General features: G+C 41.7%; 1 protein-coding gene across 1 annotated transcript in view; it reads left to right on the forward strand.

Annotated features, from left to right (window-relative positions):
• INPP5D (inositol polyphosphate-5-phosphatase D) overlaps positions 1–23,420 on the forward strand; it is a 377,227-nt gene that overhangs the window by 140,941 nt on the left and 212,866 nt on the right. Inside the window, exons 5-6 of the mRNA XM_033958845.1 lie at positions 7,929–8,069; positions 20,906–20,993. Coding sequence (XP_033814736.1) covers positions 7,929–8,069; positions 20,906–20,993 — 229 coding nt within the window. The remainder of the gene's footprint in view (positions 1–7,928; positions 8,070–20,905; positions 20,994–23,420) is intronic.

Genomic DNA, 23,420 nt, shown 5'->3' on the forward strand with positions numbered 1-23,420 from the left:
CTGGGCTTAGCACACAATACATTTTTCCGTATTATGACAAGCTAAGCTCAGATTCTATCAACCTTTAGCAAAATGCTTCTTAAACATTAATCGTTATCTTTGTTCCCTCTGCTTAAAGGGAATCAAAAGATGAGCCAAGCAGCTGTATGGAAATGTCTTGTTGCTATTTATAAGGATAAGAGAAATGGAACAGGTGGTTAAAGTGATACTTTTTAATTGTGTCTTTGTAGAAGGAAGGTAATGTTAGAAGTAGAGCCTATTCTTATTGCACAATATATATTATGGAAAAATTTGAACCAGAACCGTAATCATTTACCTATAGGCAGTGGCGTACCAAGGAGGGGCGGGGGGGGGAGGTCCGCCCCGGGTACTAAGCCCTGAGGGGGTGCTCCCGGTCCGGTCCAGTTCCCCCCCCTGCGCCGGGTGTCGCGTCTGGAAACAGCCTGCAGCAAGATCGCGATGCCAGAGATCTTTGCCTGCTTCGACTGTTTCCTCCGCCACGGTCCTGCCCCTCCTCTGATGTCAGAGGAGGGGCGGGACCGCGGCGGAGGAAACAGCCGAAGCAGGCAAAGATCTCTGGCATCGCGCGATCTTGTTGCAGGCTGTTTCCCCAGGGCAGTAGCGTACCAAGGGGGGCGAGGGGGAGGTCCATCCCGGGTGCCGCCTTAGGGGGGGGTGTGCACAGCTGGCCCGGTCCCTATCGCGCTCCTACCCTCCCAGCGAAAGCAGCATCGGCGCCATTATCGAAAAAGGTAATGGCGCCAGGCCTTGGAGCACCAAGGCAGACCGCTTCTCCCCCCTCCCAGCCGAAACCCCGCTGACCATCCTATCTCTCCTCCCCCAAGTGAACCTTTCCGACCCTCCCAGCGAAAGCAGCAAACCTCCCTCCAGTAGCGTCGGCTTTATCCTCCCTCTGCCGCATCACTGATGACGTCATCAGTAACGCGGCAGAGGGAGGAGAAAGCCGCGAAGGAGGTTTGCTGCTCTCGCTGGGAAGGTCGGAAAGGTTCACGGGGGGGGAGAGATAGGAGGGTCAGCGGGGGTTCGGCTGGGAGGGGGGAGAAGCGGACTGCCTCGGTGCTCCATTACCTTCTTCGGGCAGCAGCAGCGTTTACAATTCGCTGCTGTTGCCGGCTTCAGGCCTTGTTCTCTGCCTGGTCCTGCCTACTTCCAGTTTTCATGAAGACAGGACCCGACAGAGAGGAAGGCCTGAAGCGGGCAACAGCAGTGAATTGTGAATGCTGCTGCTGCCCGATGAAGTTCAGGACATCGGGGAAGGAGCAGGGAGAAATCGGCTGCTGGCTTGGGGGTGAGGGTAGGGAAAGAATCGTGGAAGTGGAGAAATCGGCACGATGGCTTTGTGCGGGCTAGGGGGAGAGAGAAAGAAAGGAAAAAATAAAGAGGGGGGGCAGGGGGAGAGAGAAAGAAAGGCAGAAATAAAGAGGGGTCAGGGGGAGAGAGAAAGAAAGGCAGAAAGAAAGAGGGGAACCAAGGGGAGAGAAAGAAAGGCAGAAATAAAGAGGGGGGCCAGGAGGAGAGAGAAAGAAAGGCAGAAATAAAGAGGGGAGCCAGGGGGAGAGAGAAAGAAGAAGGACCAGAAGAAGGACCAGAGACTCATGAAATCACCAGACAAAAAAGTAGGAAAAATGATTTTATTTTCAACTTAGTGATCAAAATGTGTCCGTTTTGAAAATTTATATCTGCTGTCTATATTTTGCACTATGGCCCCCTTTTACTAAACCGCAATAGAGTTTTTTAGCGCAGGGAGCCTATGAGCGTCGAGAGCAGCATGGGGCATTCAGCGCAGCTCCCTACGCTAAAAACCGCTATCGCAGTTTAGTAAAAAGGGAGGGGGAATATTTGTCTATTTTTGTATAGTTGTTACTGAGGTGACATTGCATAAAGTCATCTGCCTTGACCTCTTTGAAAACCCGCGGAATATAAATGATAATTAACATTTTCTCTGCGTACAGCGTGCTTTGTGTTTTTAAAATTTTATTGTTGGTAGATCATTTTGACTTGGCCACAAAGGTAAGGGGGAGGGAGGGAGGGGAACTGCTGAAAGACATCTAGTAATCCTTGCAGGCTTGACTGCAGGGAATTATTTTTGTAAAATCATGTTTTGTTATGTGACTGGCATTATCTAGACTTTAATTTCTATGAATGAATAGAATGAAAATGATATAAAATTACTTGCTTGTTTTTATGTGCGTGCGCTGAAGGAAAGTGGAGAGAGAGTGGGCTGAGGATGCTGAAGGGAAATGGGGAAGAGAGTGGGGAGAAGACGCTGATTTATAAATTGACAATTGTACAGAATATTGTTTCTTTTTATACTTTAATATAAACAATTCAAGGCTTGTGTGGATGGAATCAGGTGGTTTGCGGGGATGGGGACCGAGCTTACGGGGATTAGTCCAATAAAATGGTATTTTTTTATTTCTCATTATTTGTTTTATTTTTATTTGTTAATTTATAAAGTGGTGATTGTTATGTATCAGTTTTTTCAAATTTACATCTACTGTCTTTATATTTTGCACTGTATTAGAGGACATGTGTTACTGTTTTTTGTGGTGTTGCATTGTATCCAGGGTCTGGTTTCTTGGCGGATCAGTTTAACTTTTGTCTACATATTTCTATTTTTAGTTTGTGATTATTCCATTTTGGGCGAGGGTGTATCTCTGTTCTGTGTGTTCTGAAAAAGACATAGTTTTCAGTTGGCATTGACTACAGGACCAATTGACTGTGCGGGATCTGGCTTGTTTAGTTTTACAATGTATGTGTTGGTGTTCTAGTGCTCACTGCAATGTTTAAGATGCAGCCTTTTCCTAGGTACACTCTTGTGGTGCGATATGTAGATTGGTACTAAAAATCATATTTTTCATATAGATAGGGGGGGGGTGTCAAAAAATGATGGGCCCCGGGTGCCACATACCCTAGGTACGCCACTGCCTATAGGAGAATTTTGCTCTTCCAGTGATGATCAAGCATGCACCACATCTTATCTTTCTAGTCACTTGTCATTACATGCTGTCTTTGATGTGAAGGCTGGGAACGGTAGCACACCAGTTCATTCTGTCTTTAGCTTTCTTTTTTGTTTCACCATGTTTTCATATCTTTACCATATTCTAATGTCCCTCCCCCAAAAGGCTACTATTTTTCTCTTTTTTTCTTTAACCATGTCCTCCAGCACTATGGGCTCTTTTTATCAAGCAGTAGAGCATTTTACCATGGGCTGGTGAGGTAAATGCTCTGATGCTCATAGGAACTGAATGAGTGTTGGAGCATTTATCTCGCCAGCCCACAGTAAAACACTCTTCTGCTGCTTGATAAAAGGAGCCCTATATTTGCTGGTTTGCCCCAGAACCTTTGAATAATGATCAGCAAAATATACACAGCTTTGGAGTAATATTAGACAGCCACCTGTCCCTATCTACCCACATCTCTCAGATAGTTTCCACCTCCTTCCACTACATCCGCCAACTGAGAAGAATCATACACTTCTCCCTTCGTATTCGCTGTGATAGGGGATTAACAGAGCCGCAAATACTGAAAAACCACGAATAACTTTTTCATATGTTATTCGCTGTTTTCTATTAAAAACCATCTTGAATATGGTGAAACTACGAATAATATGGTGGGAGACCTGGCCTGTTCCTGAAGGAGAGGCAAAACACGGTGAAGAAAGTGCTGGGAATTGGCAATTTTCTCTGTAAACGCTTGGAATCAGCAGTTTCTCTATGCAAGCTGATGTAATTTGGGGGGGGGGAGGAGCCAGCAAGCTAAAAACCGTGAATAATTGAAACCGCAATTGCTGAAACCGTGAATATGGAGGGAGAAGTGTATTTTCTTTCTCATTAGCCCCCCTTTTTACAAAGCTGTGGCAGCGGCTGCTGCTGCTGTAGTCGTTCTGATGCCCAAAGAGATTTAATGGGTGTCAGAGCATTTGCTGCGTGGCATCCACTACTGTGGCTTTCTAAAAAGGTGAGGGGGGTAGGAACCTAAGAGTTTTTCCACTTCTCATCTCCAACCCCCTCCCCTCTTTGTGTACTTTCCCATCTATCCGTGTACACTATCTCCTCCCTTTCTTCTGTCCTTCCCCACTATCCATGTGTGCCATCTCCTTCCTTTTTGTTCTCCCCTATTCCATCTATCCATAAACATCATTTCTTCCATCTCTCTTTCCTTCCCCATCCCTCCCATCTCTGTGCACTATGTCCTCCCTCTCTCTCCCCTTCCCCTCCAGCTCCTATGTATCACCTCCTACTTCTTTTTCCCTCTCCTACATTTGACATGTGTCTTCCCTCTTTCCCCCTCTTATGGTCTAAGACAGACATGGGCAACTCCGGTCCTCAAGGGCCAGAATCCAATTGGGTTTTCAGGATTTCCCCAATGAATATGCATGAGATCTATTTGCATATACTGCTTTCAATGCATATTCATTGGGGAAATCCTGAAAACCCAATTGGATTCTGGCCCTCGAGGACCGGTGTTGCCCATGTCTGGTCTAGGATCTTTATTCTCTCCTTCCCACAGTCTGGCATTTCTTTCCCCTCCTTCCTTTCCCTCCTCCCCCCTTTGTAGGGGGCACATCTCTCTGCCTTTCCTTTCCCTCCCCCTGCCTTAGTCTAGAATCCATCTCTCCTTACTTTCCCTGGTCTGATATCTCTCTCCTTCCCTTTCCCCCTCCAGTGGTCTGACATCTTTATCTGCTTCTTCCATTCTCTCCCCTGGAGGTTTGGCATCATTCCTTCTCTTTTCTCATCCCCGCGGTCCAGCATCTCTCTTATCCTCCCCAAGCTATCTCCCCCCCCCCCCCCCCCGGGAATCCTGTGCTTGCTCACCTGGCGCTGTGGTAACTCTTTGGGCCATCGGCAGCATGACTGAAGTAAACACGCTGCCTTTGGCAACCCAGAAGTTTTCTTTCTGCTACAGCTTTCCACCTATTCAAGGACAGGAAACAGAGGAGAGGAGGAGCTTCCGGATCACCAAAGGCAGCGTGTTTACTTCAGTCACGCTGCCGACAGCCCGAAGAGTTAGTCTCTTGGTTTAGAACACACTTTACATCAGCATATAAAGGGTAAGGGGAATGGGACTTGATATACTGCTTCTTCTATATGGTTACAATCAAAGTGGTTTACATATTTTAGACAGGTACTTATTTTGTATCTGGGCAATGAAGTGTTAAGTGACTTGCTCAGAGTCACAAGTAGCTGCAGCTGTTCTAACCACTAGGCTACTCCTGCATTTCATGCCTTGAACTAGTTAGGAGAAATATAGCTATGTAGTCAGTACCTAATGTGAATCTTCTGGTGGCAGATTTTAAGATTCAGTGTGTTGGGTTTTTTTTGGGGGGGGGGTTAATTTTTCAAGCTAATTTTTAGCAGACAGGAATAGAGTGTGCCAAATGCTAAAGCTGTGGATTGAAGATGATGCCAGCTGAAGTGTTTCAGTGGGTTTTGAATCAAACCTGCAGAGTGTGGGAGAAACATTATAAAGAATCATGTCTTCTATACCTTCATAGCTGAAGACGAGATATGTTTTCACTATGACAGTCTAGTTCAGGGACATTATGGGGCAAATTCTATAACAAGGTGTCTCCATTTAGGTATCTCTGAGCTTGTTTTATAATGAAACCTAGATGCCTAGGTATCGGTGTATCTAATATTTAGGTGTCTACACTTACACCAGCCATAGAGCACGTATGTATGAGAACTTAAATGCAGCAGACTCACATAATTTACAATATTCTATAAGCTACATGCATAAGTGGGAGCCTCGCTCCACCCATATACTGTATACAGTATATACCCCTCATAAATATGCACTATGCAAGCTAATTGCTTAACACATATGTGGTATACTGGTATATATGCATATAAGTTACATCTGCATGTTTTAAATATAAGTATTTTAAACATTTATGCATACAGTGGGTATGTAAATGTTGCACTTAGTTTATAGAAATATAATTGCCTTTTATGAATGAAACTTTAGCATATGTATTCTGTGGATTTACTAATGATGAATAACAAATTTATAGATGTTGGTAGCAGTATATTCCAAAATGCATGTGCATGTGCAAATGATACTCTATGTTTCTGGAATAATGTTAATCTGTACTCTTTTGCACTTGAAATGGTCTCTTTAGCCTAATGATCTGTAGGAAAAAGGAGGTATTGATGCCTCTGTATAAGACTCTGGTAAGACCTCAATGTGTCCAATTCTGGAGGCCGCACCTTCAAAAAGATATAAAAAGGATGGAGTTGGTCCAGAGGAAGGCTACTAAAATGGTGTGTGATCTTTGTGATAAGGAGTATGGGGACAGACTTAAAGATCTCAATCTGTACACTGTGGAGGAAAGGCGGGAGAGGGGAGATATGATAGAGACGTTTAAATACCTACGTAATATAAATGTGCATGAGTTGAGTTTCTTTCATTTGAAAGGAAACTCTGCAATGAGAGGGCATAGGATGAAGTTAAGAGGTGATAGGCTCCGGAGTAATCTGAAGAAATACTTTTTTACAGAAAGGGTGGTAGATGCATGAAACAGTCTCCTGGAAGAGATGGTGGAAACAGAGACTGAATTCAAGAAGTCCTGGGATAGGCACTTGGGATCTCTCAGAGAGAGAAAGAGATAATGGTTACTGTGGATGGCCAGACTAGATGGGCCATTTGGCCTTTATCTGCCATCATGTTTCTATGTTTCTATTATAGAAGATATATACCTTCTATAATCACAGTTCAACTTACAATAATATTCTATTAATTAAGAATTGTGAAAAGCTCAGACCCAAAACCCGTGACTGGTGATGACACCGAACTGGGGTTCATTGGGGGACCATCATCGTTTTTCACTGTCCCCTGACCATCCAACTAGTATTTGCATGAGAAAAATCAAAATTGAAAACACTTATCTGTGTATCGGATGGTATGATGTCTGTAATGATCCTCAGCGGTGCATAATCTGTTTAGTGCTTATAATGTGCTAAAAACAAACACCATTACTGTTCCATGTTATATCCTTGTCCCCCCGACTCGAGTTTCGAGGATAATCTTCTTCAGGGAAGGACTTTATTGGAACAAACATATAGTGAAGTAAATCAATGTGAAATTTTAAAAAATGCTAAATCTTAAAACCAATCTGAACGGGAACCTCATACTATTTAAATATATACCAAACTATATTTTTACTTAATTACCATTCTCATACCTGTTACAGGCTCCACTTCTATTATAGAAGATCCTACTGCTTTGTCTGTAGATGGCATTATTGTGATTTTCCCTACAGATGCTGTTAGTAGTGTAATCATAGGTGGTTCTAGGTCAGTAACTACCCAGACAATTTCCATCGGATGGTTCCCGCCCATCAGTTCCCTCCTGGAAAATTGCCACCTAGATCATTTCCCATCTGACAGTTCCCATCTACTCATAATGGGCAATTTCCTTCCATGTGGCCACCAAAAGTCCAACAGTACCTGATCCCACAAGTACCAAATAGCAAAGATAGTGGGAACAGACAATGAGCACTCCACAAGAGCCAGTGAGATAAAAAAAGGTCTTGATAAAAGACTGGATAAAAGGCTGTCCTAATTTGTCTTCCAGCATTCCGGGTAGTGGCACTGAATATCTGTGATTACCCAGAAAAGGTCTGTTGGCCGCCAACAAATCAGATATTCAGCATCAGTATCCAGGTATGGGTTGGCATTGATTCTAAATCAACCTGCAGCAGCCCGCATTTAAAAGACACCATCATGGGTTAAATAATGACTGGTAATTTTACAGCTTATAAAACCTTAATTAGCTGTTCAGTGATATAATTACTTCTGATTTAGATAGTACATCATTAATAGTATAGACCAAAGGGGCATTACTTGTGGCAGGTTATCACACAGGCCACTGATCCTCATTATGTTTCTGTTTTTTTGTAGTATTCCAGAGGAACATCTGAAAGCGATTCAGGAATACCTACGACTTCACATCATCTGCGATTCTGAAGTGGTGCAGACTGGTGCCAGCAGCCTTCCTCAGCTCAGGAGGCTAATTATGACCCTCTGCAAAGGACTATACAGGTAGTAGGATCAAATTTAGATGCTCCTACCACAAATACCTATTGTCTCAATGGGTTAAATATGCTGATTAAGTTTAGTTACATAAACATGGGAGAAAAAGAGAGATGAGGAATCTTAAAATGAGTCTTCTTAGGTTTACAAAGGATGGAACTTTGTAAGACATGATAGCTATCAAGAGACACCACTAGGAAATAACCTAGAAAGGCTGGATTTCACTTCTAAAGAGAAGTTCTTAGACTCGTGCCTATAGCAACTGCACTTAAAAACCACACTATACTGATTATATGCTGCACAGTTACAACAGCACACAGTGATTGGTAATTGATTAAAAATTATTTACCTTTCAGTTGATGTTTGAAAAAGTCTTTCAGCAGTTTCCTTGTAATTCTCTTGAACATCTAAGAGTAGCCAAATTGTAGTGTAATAACAGCCTACACGATGATCACGTGAATGAAATATACTCTTTATATCAGTGGTTTCCAAACTGGAGGTCAGGACTCTAAATGAGGGTCACATCATCTGAGGATGGAGTCACAGAAACAGGCCACTGGACTTCACCTGTCACTTATGCCCAGTAGTGGCAGTCAACATGTGGCTTGTATGCCAGTGAACATTCATAAGCCCCATCCCTTCCTGAGAAAGTGTCTTCTTAGTTTGGAAGCCCGCACAGGGTATTGGGTTCGCACTGATTCACTGGTCTTATGCTGATTTCTAACACTGTTGCCATCATTATTGCCACTGCTTTCCTACTTTGGATGAGTGGAGACAGGAGGAAGTTCATGAGAGTAAGGAAAGAATGGTGTTGTACTATTTTGTTTCATCATCCTCTGGGGTCACAAGAATTTTCAAATATTAAAATGGAGTCATACTGGATAAAAGTTTGAAAAGCACTGCTTTATATAGACTGGGTTTTGTCACCATTATCAACAATAAATTCAGGAACTTCTCCGCTGGTGAGAAGTTGGGGTTGGGGAGTGGGTGACACCCTTCTGCGAGGTGTGACTGTGGTAGGATGTCAGGTTCAGTACAAGATTACTGAGGTAAGAACCTAATCTTCCAGTCTACTAGGCAAATTACCCTATCCATCCAATATCAATTAGCAAATGCTGGAACCAACTATAACTTACACTACAATCTTGTGACTACTATCTCAGATTCAGAAAATTTTATAAAGCATTTCTATACCAAGACAGGGAGCCAACACTTAAGTAACAGAAATGGTAATTGTAAAAGCACATTTCTAAACTATCTAATGCAACTCCTGGGACATAATGATGAGCCAACGATGACCTACTTGAACTTGTAGCTATGTATTTGTAACTGTAACATAACTGTTGTAGTAATTGTACTAGCAACTCTATTGAATGTCCATGTCAACCTGTCCATTGTAACTTCCTGGGTATCTGATCCAACCTCTTGTTATATAATCCAACCTTGAACTGAATAGGTAAAGTTAGAATCAGTGGCATACCAATGGGGGGGCGGTCCGCCCTGGGTGCACGCCCCAAGGGGGTGCACAGCCGGCCACCCTCCCTATTCTGCCGTTACTGCTTTCCTTAACCAACAGCAGTGGCAGTAAACAGGGGTGTCCACGGGTGCTCACTCCAGCGATTCTTCAGTTTCTGGCTGGCTACCCCGCTCAAAGCTGCAGGCGTTGGCTCCTCACGCGATCTGCGGCTGCGTCGGAAGCATTCCCTCTGACGTCACGTCAGAGAGGCTTCCGACGCAGTCGCGGATCGCGTGAGATGTAGATGCCTGTGGCTTTGAGCAGGGGAACTGACCAGAAATGCTGGGCAGGGAAGAGAAATGTTGATGCTGCTGCACAGGGAAGGGGGGGAGATAGAAATATTGCTGCTGCACAGGGAAGGGGGGAGAAATGCTGCATAGGCAAGAGGTGGAGAAATGCTGCTGCTGCTGCTGCTGCACAGGGAAAGGGGGATAGAAATGCTGCACAGGCAAGGGGGGAAAAATGCTGCTGCTGCACAGGGAAGGGGGGAAAGAAATGTTGCTGCTGCAGCACCAATTGGGGAGAGAGAAGGAAGGAGGGAGAAGGAAGACAAGGGAGAGGAACCAGAGATGCCAAGTCCATGGGAGTGAGGGAAAAGAAAAAAGGAAAGGAGATAACAGACCATGGAGGGAGAGGAAGAGATGCCATGGCATGGGGGGAGGGAAGGGAAGGAGATAGAGATACCACACTATGGTGTGGAGTGGGAAGGAAGGAAGGAAAGAAGAGAAAGAGAGAGATGCCAAACCATAGGGGAGGGGGTGGAGACAGAAAAATGGAGAGGGGGGTGAAGCTGAAATGAATCATGTGCAAAGGAGAGAAGGGACCTCGGATATACAGTTTATTGAAGGGACATAGAAAGAGGGAAGATGCCATATGGAAGAGAGAGAGGGTAGACAGTAGATGGAAGGGGCAGAGAGAGTGTGGGCAGTAGATGGAAGGGGTAGAGAGAAAGGGAAGAAGCTGGGTGGAAGGGGCAAAGAGAGGGCAGATGTTGCATGGAAGGGAAAGAGGACAAACACTGTATAGAAAGAAGTGAGCAAAGAGAAGATGATTAAAGCAGAAACAACAAAAGGTAGAAATATTTTTTGTTGCTTTACTTAGAATCAAGTAGTATTGTAACTGTATTGATAAAAGTTTATAAATAGGAAATGGAAATAAGTCAATTTTTTGGACTAAACCCCTTTCCTCAGGACAGGATACCATAACAGCAGTATACTGTACTGTTCTAAAGAAAGATTTGGCCTCTGAAAGCTAATTGAAAATGGATTAGTCCAATAAAATGGTATTTTCTTATTTCTCATTATTTGTTTTATTTTTATTTGTTGATTTGTAAAGTGGTGATTGTTATGTATCAGTTTTTTCAAATTTACATCTACTGTCTTTATATTTTGCACAGTATTAGGGGACATGTGTCACTGTTTTTGTGGTGTTGTGGTGTTGCATTGTATGCAGATTCTGGTTTCTTGGCAGTTCAGTTTAACTTTTGTCTACATATTTCTATTTTTAGTTTGTGATTATTCTATATTGGGCGAGGGTGTATTTCTGTTCTGTGTGTATGAAAAGTACATAGTTTTCAGTTGGCATTGACTGCAGGATCAATTGACTGTGCAGGATCTGGCTTGTTTAGTTTTACAATGTATGTATTGGTGTTCTAGTGCTCACTGCAGTGTTTAAGATGCTGCCTTTTCCTATGTACACTCTTGTTGTGTGATATGTGGATTGTTACTAAAAATCATATTTTTTATATAGATGGGGGGGTTGTGTCAAAAAATGATAGGCCCCGGGTGTCACATATGCTAGGTATGCCACTGGGTAGAATAGGAAACCTGATTAACATAATACTTTAATTTAAAAAAAACAACAAAAAACTAATTTACAGTGTTCACTATCACTCTCTCCCCCCAGGAGGTTTAGGTAATGGTTCCATGTTATTTGCCATATAAGTAGTTAATGCGCATTCATAGCAGCTGCATTATGGGCTTAGTAAAAGGAGCCCTAAGTGCAAAGGTCATTGCATCTTTTCAACTACTTAATTTAATAATAATAACTTTATTTTTTCTATACCGCCACAATCTTACAACTTCTAGGCGGTTTATACTGAAAAGAGCTGGACAATCAGCGAATTACAGAATACAAATAGCGAAGATGTCACTGAACAGTCAGCGAATTACAGAATACAATTAGTAAAAATACACATATTTCTCAAAGTTATCAGCATGGTATTAATAGTTTTAAAATGGTATCTAATTTAGATATTTAAAGCAGTATTTTAAGTTCTGCAGCAGTTAATGTAAGTTAAAACTCACATCAAACAAATAGCACAGTTTTGTAAAAAGGCCCCAAAATATATTACATAAATATCGCACAAGTTATATACACTGCCAAATCTTCATAAAAAGAAGTAGATATCATAGAGCAGTGCAATATTGTGGTATTAAATTTCTAGCGCTCACACAATATTTATAATCATATACCCTGTATAAGGTCCACAAAACAGACATTTTAGTAGAAAGAAGAGTTAAGTGGGGTGGGAACAAGCAACACCACTGCCCTCAAAAGTCTGTCTGTTCTGTCTATCCCTTGTGCATTGTCCTCCAGTTGGCAAGAGGAGTCAATGAGTACAAAAAGTGTCAGGTAGCGATGGATTTATCTTGTTGGGCAAATTGGAAGGACTATATAAGTCCCTATCTGTCTTTATCTACTATGTTATACTTCTTAACCTGCTGTTTCCTCCTTAGCTGGTTCTCCTCTGCAATTGGAACCATAGGTGTAAAGGGAATTTTTAGAAGTTTTAATATGTATTTATATTGTGAAGTGGGAACAAAATACACTTCTTTGCCTAAGGCCACCAATACGCTATTTATTTATTTAAAAAAATTTATATTCCACTCTACAATATTTCTAGGCAGATTCCAGCAAACATTGGTTCCATATCTGTGGTCCACGCACATAGAATATAGATTTCCTTTATTCCTTGCAGTGAATTTCATGAACAGATGAGACCACAAGGGTATTACTGTTCAAAGAAAGTAAATTCCATGTTGGTCGATAAATACAAAGGGAGTCTAATAAAACTGGAGATTTCCTGCCAGCCAATGTTTTAAAAACAAGTAGCAACAATTTATAATGAATATGATACTCAGTAACCAGTGCAGTTCTTTAAGAACAGGAGTGATGTGTTCAAATCTAGAAGTTACAGTAATTAACCTTGCCACAGAGATCTGAACAGTCTGTAAAGAATTCAAATATTTCTTTGGAACACCCATTGGCAAGGAATTACAATAGTCAAAATGTGGAAAAATCAGACTTTGAATAACAAAACAAAAATTAGAACTGACACTGACTTCAAAGGGCATAAAATCTTCAACTAAAAAAATATTTTTATAACAATATAAAAAACATGCTCTTTCAACTTCAAAGAAGTATCCAAAAATACTCCTAAAGTTTTAAGTGTTCTTACAAATGAAATCATCACTTTCTTAAATGTAACCAATGTCAGAAAATCATAAATAACATGACTCGAAAGTAAAATGATTTTTGTCTTCTCCATATTCAATTTGAGATGATCATACAACCAATTATTGATTTTATCTAAAGAAAAAGTCAAGAAATCTAACGTTTCAGCACGACTTGGCAAAATCTTATGTTCAAACAATTTTTATTGATGACCATCAATAGGTACAAAGAAATAAACAACAGAATAGGATACAGACCTACAGTCTGGGCAAAATGATCTACAATCCAGCAGCCAATGTCATCAAATACATTTTTAGAACATAAGAATGCAAATCCACCACCCCTGGTCCCCCACCTCAACCCTCACCCCCCAAGAATCCCCCATATCAATACCAACCCCCCACCCCCAGTACTCCCCCACCCCCCAAAGAAACTGTCTGTGGCCAAAGCCTATAAAGTCCAACAGTTCAAAGAGGGCATAGGAAGAGTATGAAGTGGGGAGAGAGTACCTGCCGACCAAATAATTTTCCCCCATATACATACACCTCAGTACTAAGATATGTACATGAACTTGTCCCTACAGGAGGTTAACCACTCTTACTAACCCCCCTACCACTACATACTAAGGCTGTTGAACAACCTACCCACCCCCCTACCCTTCCTACAATCCCCCCCACACTTGAAGCCCCCCCTCCTGAAATACTCCCAGCTGTGGTGAATCAAGGACAGCCCACCCGCTACAAACAGAGCTGTAAAAAATAGGCCCTCACACATCCAAGGTGTTTAAGATCAAGCTCTGAGCCCTGTGAGGCAAGGATTGTAAGTAGGGTTCCCAGGTCTGCATGAACAAGTGCTTGCGGCGCCCTGCCTGACTAGCTTCCCTTACTTCATAAGTCATCAGGAGATGAAATTGGTTTCTCCAATGCCAGAAGGTCGGAGGAGACACTTATGGCCCACCGTATATGCCTTATAACATAATGAGCAGTGTCCCACCCCATACGCATGACAGCTGCCTGCTTGGCCAAAGAGCACCCCCCTAGGGGATTCACTCACCCCCCCACCCTCATAACCGTCCCAAATGCTTTTTCAACCTTCACATGTTAAGGAAAGTGAGATCCTGCTTCCATCATCATCACTTTGCTGTCCTCGTACAATGCATCATTCTTTCCAGACTGGATTACTGTAACTCCATCTACATAAGCCTGACAAAGAAAAGCCTTCATAGACTCCAGCGGATCCAGAACACTGCGGCTAAACTAATCTTCGCAAAAAGCAAATTTGACCACGTCTCCCCACTTCTGTCTAAGCTTCACTGGCTCCCAGTAATCCTTAGGGTTCACTACAGATGCGCCTGCCTAACCTTCAAGTCTCTACACGGTATCCTGCCTCCCCTTTTTCCATTATCCTGGAACTCTCTAATCCCAACACCACCAGATCCACTCAAAAATTCAAACTATCCTTCCCCTCATTAAAAGGCATATCCCATGCAGGAAAATTAGGGACTTCCCTCTTCTTCAGGATCACCGAACTCTGGAACAGCTTTACTACCCCGCTTCGAAGCCTGACCTCCCTCCAGCTCTTCCGAAAACATTTGAAAACTTGGCTTTTCTCTAAAATGCAATGACCCCTCCCTCATCGATATAAGAAGTCCCTCTAAACTTCTCTCTCTAAGTCCTTCTACTTTTCATTGTAGTTCCTTTCTATACCAACTCCTGTAAACCGTGTCGAGCTCTACTTCTGTGGAGATGATGCGATATACAAACTTAAGGTTTAGTTTAGTTTAGTTTAAATAAGACAAGATAAAATGCCAGAACCATCTGACCCGAGGACAGAGCCATACAGCGTTGGAAAATGTACTATTAGCACGTCTACACCGGGGACACAAAGGTGTGGCCACCACTCCCAAATAGTAGGCCTGAATCTGAGGAAAATATGCCCTATAGATAAGACAAAAGGTACACTCCCATCATGCGGTCCCTATCACAGTCCGCGGTATCCAAAGGAGGGCATGATAGAGATCATTATCCCCCAAAGCGAGGCCCAACTCCACATTCCACTTGGCCATCAAACCCCCCAAAGGAGCTTGTGTAAGTGGGACACCGAATAGGGCAGCACTCCTTCATCTAGAAACAATTCTCCCAGTTTCTGGCAAAATCTTAAATACAAACTGAATATCATCTACATAAAGACTCCCAAAGATTTCAACACTGTACAAAGCAGCATGAGAAAAATATTAAATAATGTTGCAGAAAGAGATGAACCTTGAGGAAAACCGTGTTTCATTAACAAATACTCTGAATAATTTTTCCCATCTGATGTACAAAAATAATGACCATCCAAAAAAGATTGAAATCAACTGAACACAGTAATCCCAATTTTACTCAGTCTGTGCAATAAAATATCATGATTAACTATATCAAATGCAGATGATACAGTCCAAACCCCAGTTAATTAATGCTGAGTATGATACCTTAATGTTTCCCACCCAGAATAAACGCTTGATCTATATGAAAATTATATAATTAGGTTAGCAGAATATAAGGTGTTATGTGACACTGTTCATAGCTGTTTATTTTCAAGGAAGAATACAAAAAGCTTTGAATCGCCCTAAGGAGCTATTTCATACTGTTAGATATCTTACGGATGGGGGATGTGAGCCCAGGGATAAGACCGGTTTGGGGTGAATGAGTATGCATGCTTTTTGGACAAGATAAACGGGGATGTTCCTAGTCCTATTGTTACTGTGGATGCTGACAGTCTATGGAGCATGGAACGGCCATGGGACTGTTTCAACAAAGTAATTGAAACAGAGGTGTATAAAGATATTAAAAAACTCACTCTGACTCAGTCGGTGTATGATCCATGTAATACAAATATTGTTCATTTGATAGTGCATGAGGCTACACCATTTGTAATATCTATAGTTAATAAATCTCTTGTTGATGGTCTTTTCTTGCAACTTGTAAAGTGGCAACAGTTAGGCCAGTACTAAAAAAAGAAGGGATTGATGCAACACAGATATCCAGTTACAGGCCTATATCGGTTGTTCCTTTTGTTGGAAAAGTTTTTCTTGAAAAACTGGTGCTGAAACAGCTGGAAGAGTATGTACGGTATATTGGCTGTCTGGATCCGTTTCAATATGCATTTCATAAGGCCCATAGTGTAGAGTTATTACTTTCATTAGTGGATACTTTGAATGAAGCATAAATAGCTGTTATTCTTATTGTGTGGTCTCACTTGATGTATCTGGGGCCTTTGATACATTTAATCATGAAATGCTGCTTTCTAAGTTGAAGAAGTTAGGAATGAAGGGGGCTGTATTTGATTGGTTTTCATCTTACTTACTGGGCAGGTCCTATTGTGTGAGAGGGGATGGAATCATGGAATATCTCGGACAAAAACAAAAATCAGTAGAGGAGTCTCCCAGGGATCTGCCCTGACTGCAGTGTTATTTACATGTCATCTCTTGGGCACATTTTTCAAACATTGAGGGTTCAATACAGGATCTATGCAGATGATATCCTCTTCTTTTTTCCGATTGAAGGTCAACAGAAAGAGGTTGAGGTGCAATTGAACCAATGTATGACAACAGTATACAAATGGATGACCCAACATGGTCTAAAGCTGAATGTGAATAAAACAGAATTAATAATTGCAAAGAGAGATAGTGAGTTGGCTGTGATGACAAGTTTGGCTATCATAGGTGAATTGATACATGTAAAGAAGGAAATTAATATTTTGGGAGTTTGCCTAGATATGTCATTGAATATGGGGCAACAAGTTTTGAATATGGTTCAAAAGGGTTGTGCTCAACTTCGTCTATTATATAAACTGAAATCTCTCCTGACAACTTATGATTTTAGAATGGTGGTACAATCACTGTTTTTGAGTAGGCTAGACTACTGTAATTCATTGTTTCTGGGGTTAGCCAAATCTAAGCTGAGAGCTTTACAGGTTATGATGAACTCCACAGCTAGATTGATTAGTGAGGTAATGAGAACATCTCACATTACCCCTGTATTAAAAATTAAACACTGGTTACCGATTGAACAGAGAATTTGTTTTAAAGTATTATCTTTGGTGCACCAAACTTTGCATCAAACGGTACCATATTAGTTCCAGTGTCTCTGGAAGATGTACAGACCCGATAAAGCCCTGCGATTAGTTGGTAGTATGAAGTTAGTATGACAATCAGCTATGAATATAAGATATGTATCTACAAAAACGAAAATGTTTATGATTGCTGGGATGTTTTTATGGAATAACTTGTCCAGTCAAATAAGATTATGTGTGCAACACTCTAGTTTTTTAAAAGACTGCTTAAAATTAACCCCCTCTTCTACAAAATTGTGCTGAAAGGCCCGCGCTGCTCCTGACACTCATAGAGTTGGCCTCAGAAGTCGCAAGGCTGTGAAGGAAAGAGCTGTTACATGCACTATCTCCCCTGCACACTTCTATCACTGACTGCATAAAACTTCCTTTTCTACAAGTGTATATTTTAAGAGTAAATTTTGAATGCACTGATAAGCAAAAAAGTGTAGAAAAGTACTTATCTTAGTGGTGTCCCACCAGGGATCAGTCTTTTCTTGCCATTATCACAGATTCAGTGCTTTTAACAAGTTCATCTGTTGCTACAGCCAACGGTGGCCATCATTTCACAGTCTTATAACTGTTTCATCAGGGCACTGTTTTAGACAAAAGTGCTGTGTCGGAAAAAAAATGAAGGGGAAGATCTCAATGTCATTCCAGTCCTACTTGGAACTGCGAGAAGAAGGGTAGGATTAATCAATTGGGGTTTAGACTGTATGATTGAATTTCCTAGTACTCCAGTTCCTCCATCTTTTTGGAATTTATGTTTTCAAATGCAGATGATACATCTAATGACACTAAAACAAAATTGTCACCTCAATCAAACCCAGTACAAATAGTATCTAACAGAGAGACAAGTAATGATTCTGTGTCATGATCATCCCTGAAGCCAAATTGGAACTTATCCAGAATCTGTTTTTCAGTCAGAAATTTAGTTAACTGAAGAACACTCTTCTCAACAATCATAGCCAAAAAAGGTAAATTGGAGATGGGACAGTAATTGCTCACATTTGACATATCCAAAGTTGGACTCTTTAATAAGCAAGTAACCACTTCTTTTATTAATGTTTGTGGCATATGTCTCTTTTCAAGTTAATCCTGCCCTGTGACTGCCACTATTGCAGTGACCTTTGCTGACTAAAAAAAAATATAGAGAAGTCTCAAAAAGAGATTCTATTTGGCCTCTCAGTAGCAGTGCACAAACAAGGGATGAAAGAATTTTAAATGCATTAGTATTTTACTGAACCATGATATTTGTTTGATCTTATCAATGCAAATTGAATTCTTTCCAAATTTTTCATTTTGAAGTACAGATATTGAACATGATAAGACCTTAGTAACTGATTTTTAATTGGCTCAGACTAGGTTGGTATTTGTGCATAGTTCAAACCAGGGAGACTAAATCAAGAAAAGAAGAAAGTAAGCCCATTTTTGTATCATTATATCTTTGCGCCCATGAGGTCAGTGAAAGAAAAGCAGATGCTGACAGAGTAGATCAGCCCTCAACTGCTTATTGTGAACAGTCTAAGTTTTCAAGTTTATTAAGAACTTGATATCCCACCTATCACAAAAAGTCTACGTAAGTAGCTTACAATTAAAACTGGAGGGAATGGGATGTGTCAGACATGACATGAATATGAGGGAAGGGGAGAGAACTACAATGTTTGATAGGAAAGTGGGGTGGGATAAAATGAAGAGTCCTGCTCGGAACTTCGAGAAGAAGGATAGGAAATTTAGCCAGTAAAGGCACAAGAGAGAGAGGAATTAGGTGTATGCATTGGAGAAAAGGAATGATTTAGAACATAAGAATAGCCTTACTGGGTCAGACCAATGGTCCATCAAGCCCAGTAGCCCATCCTCACGATAGCTAATCCAGGTTACTAGTACCTGGCAAAAATCCAGAAAGTAGCAATATTTCATGCAACTGATGCAGGGCACGCAGTGGCTTCCCCCATGTCTTTCTCAGTAACAGACTATGGACTTTTCCCTCACGGAAATTGTCCAAACCTTTCTTAAAACCAGCTACATAATGTATATCATGCCTATTTGTATTTGTGCTTTTGATATTATTGTTGTTCCTGTTACCTGGTTGGACCCTTTCTAATAAAAATGATTACAAAAAAAAACAAACCAGCTACGCTAGCCACTCTTACCACAATCACTTGCAATATGTTCCAGAGCTTAACTTTTCTCTGAGTGAAAAAATATTTCCTCCTATTGTTTTGAATTTGTTCAAGGAGGTCTGTAACCTGAAGTAAGTTGGCAAGCCTGCCACTTCAAAATGGCAGGCCTTCCCCTTCCTGCTGCACCCTGGGATGCATTGGGAAGGGCTTAAGGCTCTGATTGGCCCAGGTGAGAGAGGCCTTAGGCCCCTGAGCCAATCAGAGTCTTAGGCCCCTCTCAGTGCATCCCAGAATGCACCAGGAAGGGTAAGGCCCATCATTTTGAAGAGGTGGGCTTGTTGGCAAGAGAGAATGGGCATCTCTCCCTCCAGATTGTCATTTAAGGTACAGGGATGTGGGGGGGGGAGTATCTGGGGGGGTTGGGGGGTATTGGGGTAAGGTGTCAGGGGTGTTGAGGTGGGGTGATGGGGGTTCAGAGGGGTGTCGGGGGGGGGTGTTAGGGGCGTTTTCAGACAGTTGTCCAAGCTTTTGTGTACCGGTTATTTCATTACTGTAATTCTTTATTTTGGGGGCTTCCAAAATGCTCTTTAAGAGCACTTCATGTAGCCTAGGGTGTAACTGCTCAGGGTGCAACTGCTCAAATGATTTTTGGATGTACAAGGTTTGAACATATTACAGTACTCCCCCAAAATTCACGGAGGTTCTGTTCCAGAAACCCCCTCAAATTTCAAAAAAGCGCAAATAGTTTTTCACCTGTCATAAGACAGGGGAGGTAGGAGAGGGCAGCTGGAGTGCCAGTGGGTGAAGAAAATCACTCATGGTCTGCTCCGACCGCCTCTTCCTATAGTAAAGTTGGGCTATACCAATCAGGAGCTGCTTTGACACGGTTGGAGCAGACCACGAATGAGTGAGTCTGCGAACCGCAAATTTGAGGGTGGGGGAAACACTGTACAACTTTTTTTATGCAATTGCATTGGTTACCTATACTATGGCAGATACATTTCAAAATATCAACTTGAATTTTTTAAGTCCTTCTTGCTAAAAGTCTTTCTTATCTTGCTGCCACCTTGAAGATCTATATTTGCACTTGAACGCTGAGATCCAGTAATCAGCATCTCCTGGAGGTCCCTTAATTCAGGCATGTCAGATTAGAAAACTATAGGAATTCACTGTTTATGTTTGCTGGTCCATCATTATGGAACACTCTACTGTTGTATTTACATTTAAGTTTAATTGTTGCTCTCATTTTGAAAATATCTAAAAGCCATCCTATTCCAACAGGCCTATTCTTGAAGTGTTGATTTTGCAGTGCTTTATTTTAATTTGTGTGTTTATTCTGTTAAATATTGTATGTTATGTGCATGTGATTTTGTTAGCCATTCAGATTACTAGATGGGTGGGATATAAGACCTTTTTAAATAAATAAATAAGATTTGCATGATGTAGAGTTCCCAGGGAAGGGTGTAGGGAGAGATAAGATACAAGGGAGCTGCAGAATGAAAGCATTTGTAGAACAATAAGAAACGTCTGAATGGTACCCATACTGGACAAAATATGTTTTGGAATTATTGGTCTTTTGAACCACTGAAATTAATAAAGATAATTGTTAAAGATGTTTTAATGAATCAATCCCTTTGTGATGCACCTGTTTCTGTTTCCAGTGAGGTGTCTCGGACCTTACCCACCCTGGAATCTCTACAAAAGGTTTTTGACCAGCAACTGTCTCCTGGATTTCGCCAGCGTTCTCAGGTGAGACCTTGCAAGGACAAAATAATAAACCACACTGTATGATGTAAAGCATTGGATTTTGCAATTACAACAGAGGACGAAGGAGGACTTTTGTGTTTCTTGGTTAATATGAAGGACACATCAGGGTAAATTCTGTATAGGTCGCTAAAAGTTAGGCACCAAAAACTGGGCGCCAATAACAGCAGAGTTATGTACCAAACCTGTTATAAAATAGTAGTATAAGTCTGCCAAAGTTTAAGCATGACCACTTATGTCATGTCTAAGGTTGGCATAAATGATGAATGTGTGGCGCAGTGGTTAAAGCTACAGCCTCAGCACCCTGAGGTTGTGGGTTCAAACCCAAACTGCTCCTTGTGACCCTGAGCAAGTCACTTAATCCCCCCACTGCTCCAGGTACATTAGATAGATTGTGAGCCCACAGACAAGGAAAACTGCTTTAGTACCTGAATAAATTCATGTAAACCATTCCGAGCTCCCTTGGGAGAACGGTATAAAAAATTGAATAAATAAATAAATGTAGCAGTTGGGTGCATAATAATAATAATAATAATAATTTTATTCTTATATACCGCCAAAGTTCTTATATACCGCCAAAAGTTCGAGGCGGTTTACAACAAGATGTGCTGGACAATCAGCGAAGAGTTTACACTACATTGTTATCAAATATAAGCCATGATGATTCAAGGCAGTTTACAACGAAAGGAGCTGGACAAACAGCGAAGTGGTCACAAAATAAAGTCATCGAATACAATAAGATGTGCTGGCCAATCAGCGAAGATTTTACACTATATTGTTATCAAATATAAGCCATGATGATTCGAGGCAGTTTACAACGAAAGGAGCTGAACAAACAGTGAAGTGGTCACAATACAAAGACATCGCATACAAGCTTACAGAAAGGAAGAAAAGGAAAGTTTATAAAACTTCTTAGGTTATAATTTGATTAAACAGATTCGTTTTTACAGATTTTCTAAAATTGAGGTAGGATGAGGAATGCGTGATAATTTTACCCAGCCAATCGTTCCATTTGCCTGCCTGGAAGGTGAGCGTTCTATCTAGGAATCTTTTGTAGTGGCAGGCCTTTATTGTCGGATAGGTGAACAGATGAATTCTACGTGTGAGCCTAATAGAACTATCCAGATTAAATTGAGAAACCAGGTACGTGGGGGCCAGACCAAATAATGATTTGTAACAAAGACAGAACAATTTAAACAGAACTCTTGCTTCCAGGGGCAGCCAATGAAGTTTTTGATAATAGGGACTAATGTGTTCCCATTTCTTCAGCCCAAAAATAATAAATGCAACTATTCTATAAAATGCATGTAAAAATAGAACACCTCGATATACATATGCTCCTCCTATACTAACACTGAATATAGGAGAGGACCAAAGGAGAGGACCTAGATATAATTGGAATTGTAGAAACCTGGTGGACAGAGGAAAATCAATGGGATGTAGCGCTGCCGGGGTTCAAGCTATATAGGAAGGACAGGACCCACAAAAAGGGGGGAGGCATAGCACTATATATAAAGGACTCTATCCACTCGGTCGGGATGGATATGGCAACAAAGGCAGAGGGGCTGGAATCGTTGTGGGTCAAATTACCGGGAAACAAGGGTGCGGGCATAAAACTGGGGCTGTACTATCGACCACCTGGTACACCAGAGGGAGTCGGACACGACTTGGAATCAGAATTGAGACAGGAATGCAGGACTGGAAGTGTAACAGTGATGGGGGACTTCAACTACCCAGGGATAGACTGGAGTACGGGTCACTCCAACTGCACTAGGGAGACAGGATTTGTAGAAGCTGTGAAGGACTGCTTCATGGAGCAACTAGTCAAAGAACCGACCCGAGGGGGTACTACTCTTGACCTCATCCTAAACGGATTAGGGGGGCCTGCAAGAGGGGTAGAAGTGGGAGGACCACTAGGCAACAGTGATCACAACACGATCAGATTCACATTAGAAAGAGGGACACCCATAGTTAGGAGGACCGCAACAACTGCGCTGAACTTCAAGAAAGGGAACTACGTTGCTATGAGGGAAATGGTGGGGAGGAAGCTCAGAAACATCTTTAGGATGGAGACTGTGGGAAGCGCCTGGACCCTATTCAGGAACACCCTGCAGGAAGCACAGAGAATGTACGTACCCAATTTCAGGAAAGGCTGCAAGAACAAACGATCAAAGGACCCGGTTTGGATGTCAATAGAAGTAAAGAGGGCGATAAAGGACAAAAAAGTATCTTTCCGGAGATGGAAAAAGGACCCAACAGAGGAAAATCACCAGGCGCACAGGAAATGCCAAAAGGAATGCCACCGGGAGGTTAGAAAAGCAAAAGGGAAATACGAAGAGGGGCTGGCCAAGGAGGCGAAAGACTTCAAGGCATTCTTCAGTTACATTAAGGGGAAGCGACCAGCGAGAGAGG

The sequence above is a fragment of the Geotrypetes seraphini genome, chromosome 9, assembly GCF_902459505.1.
Source record: "Geotrypetes seraphini chromosome 9, aGeoSer1.1, whole genome shotgun sequence".
NCBI classification, from domain to species: domain Eukaryota; kingdom Metazoa; phylum Chordata; class Amphibia; order Gymnophiona; family Dermophiidae; genus Geotrypetes; species Geotrypetes seraphini.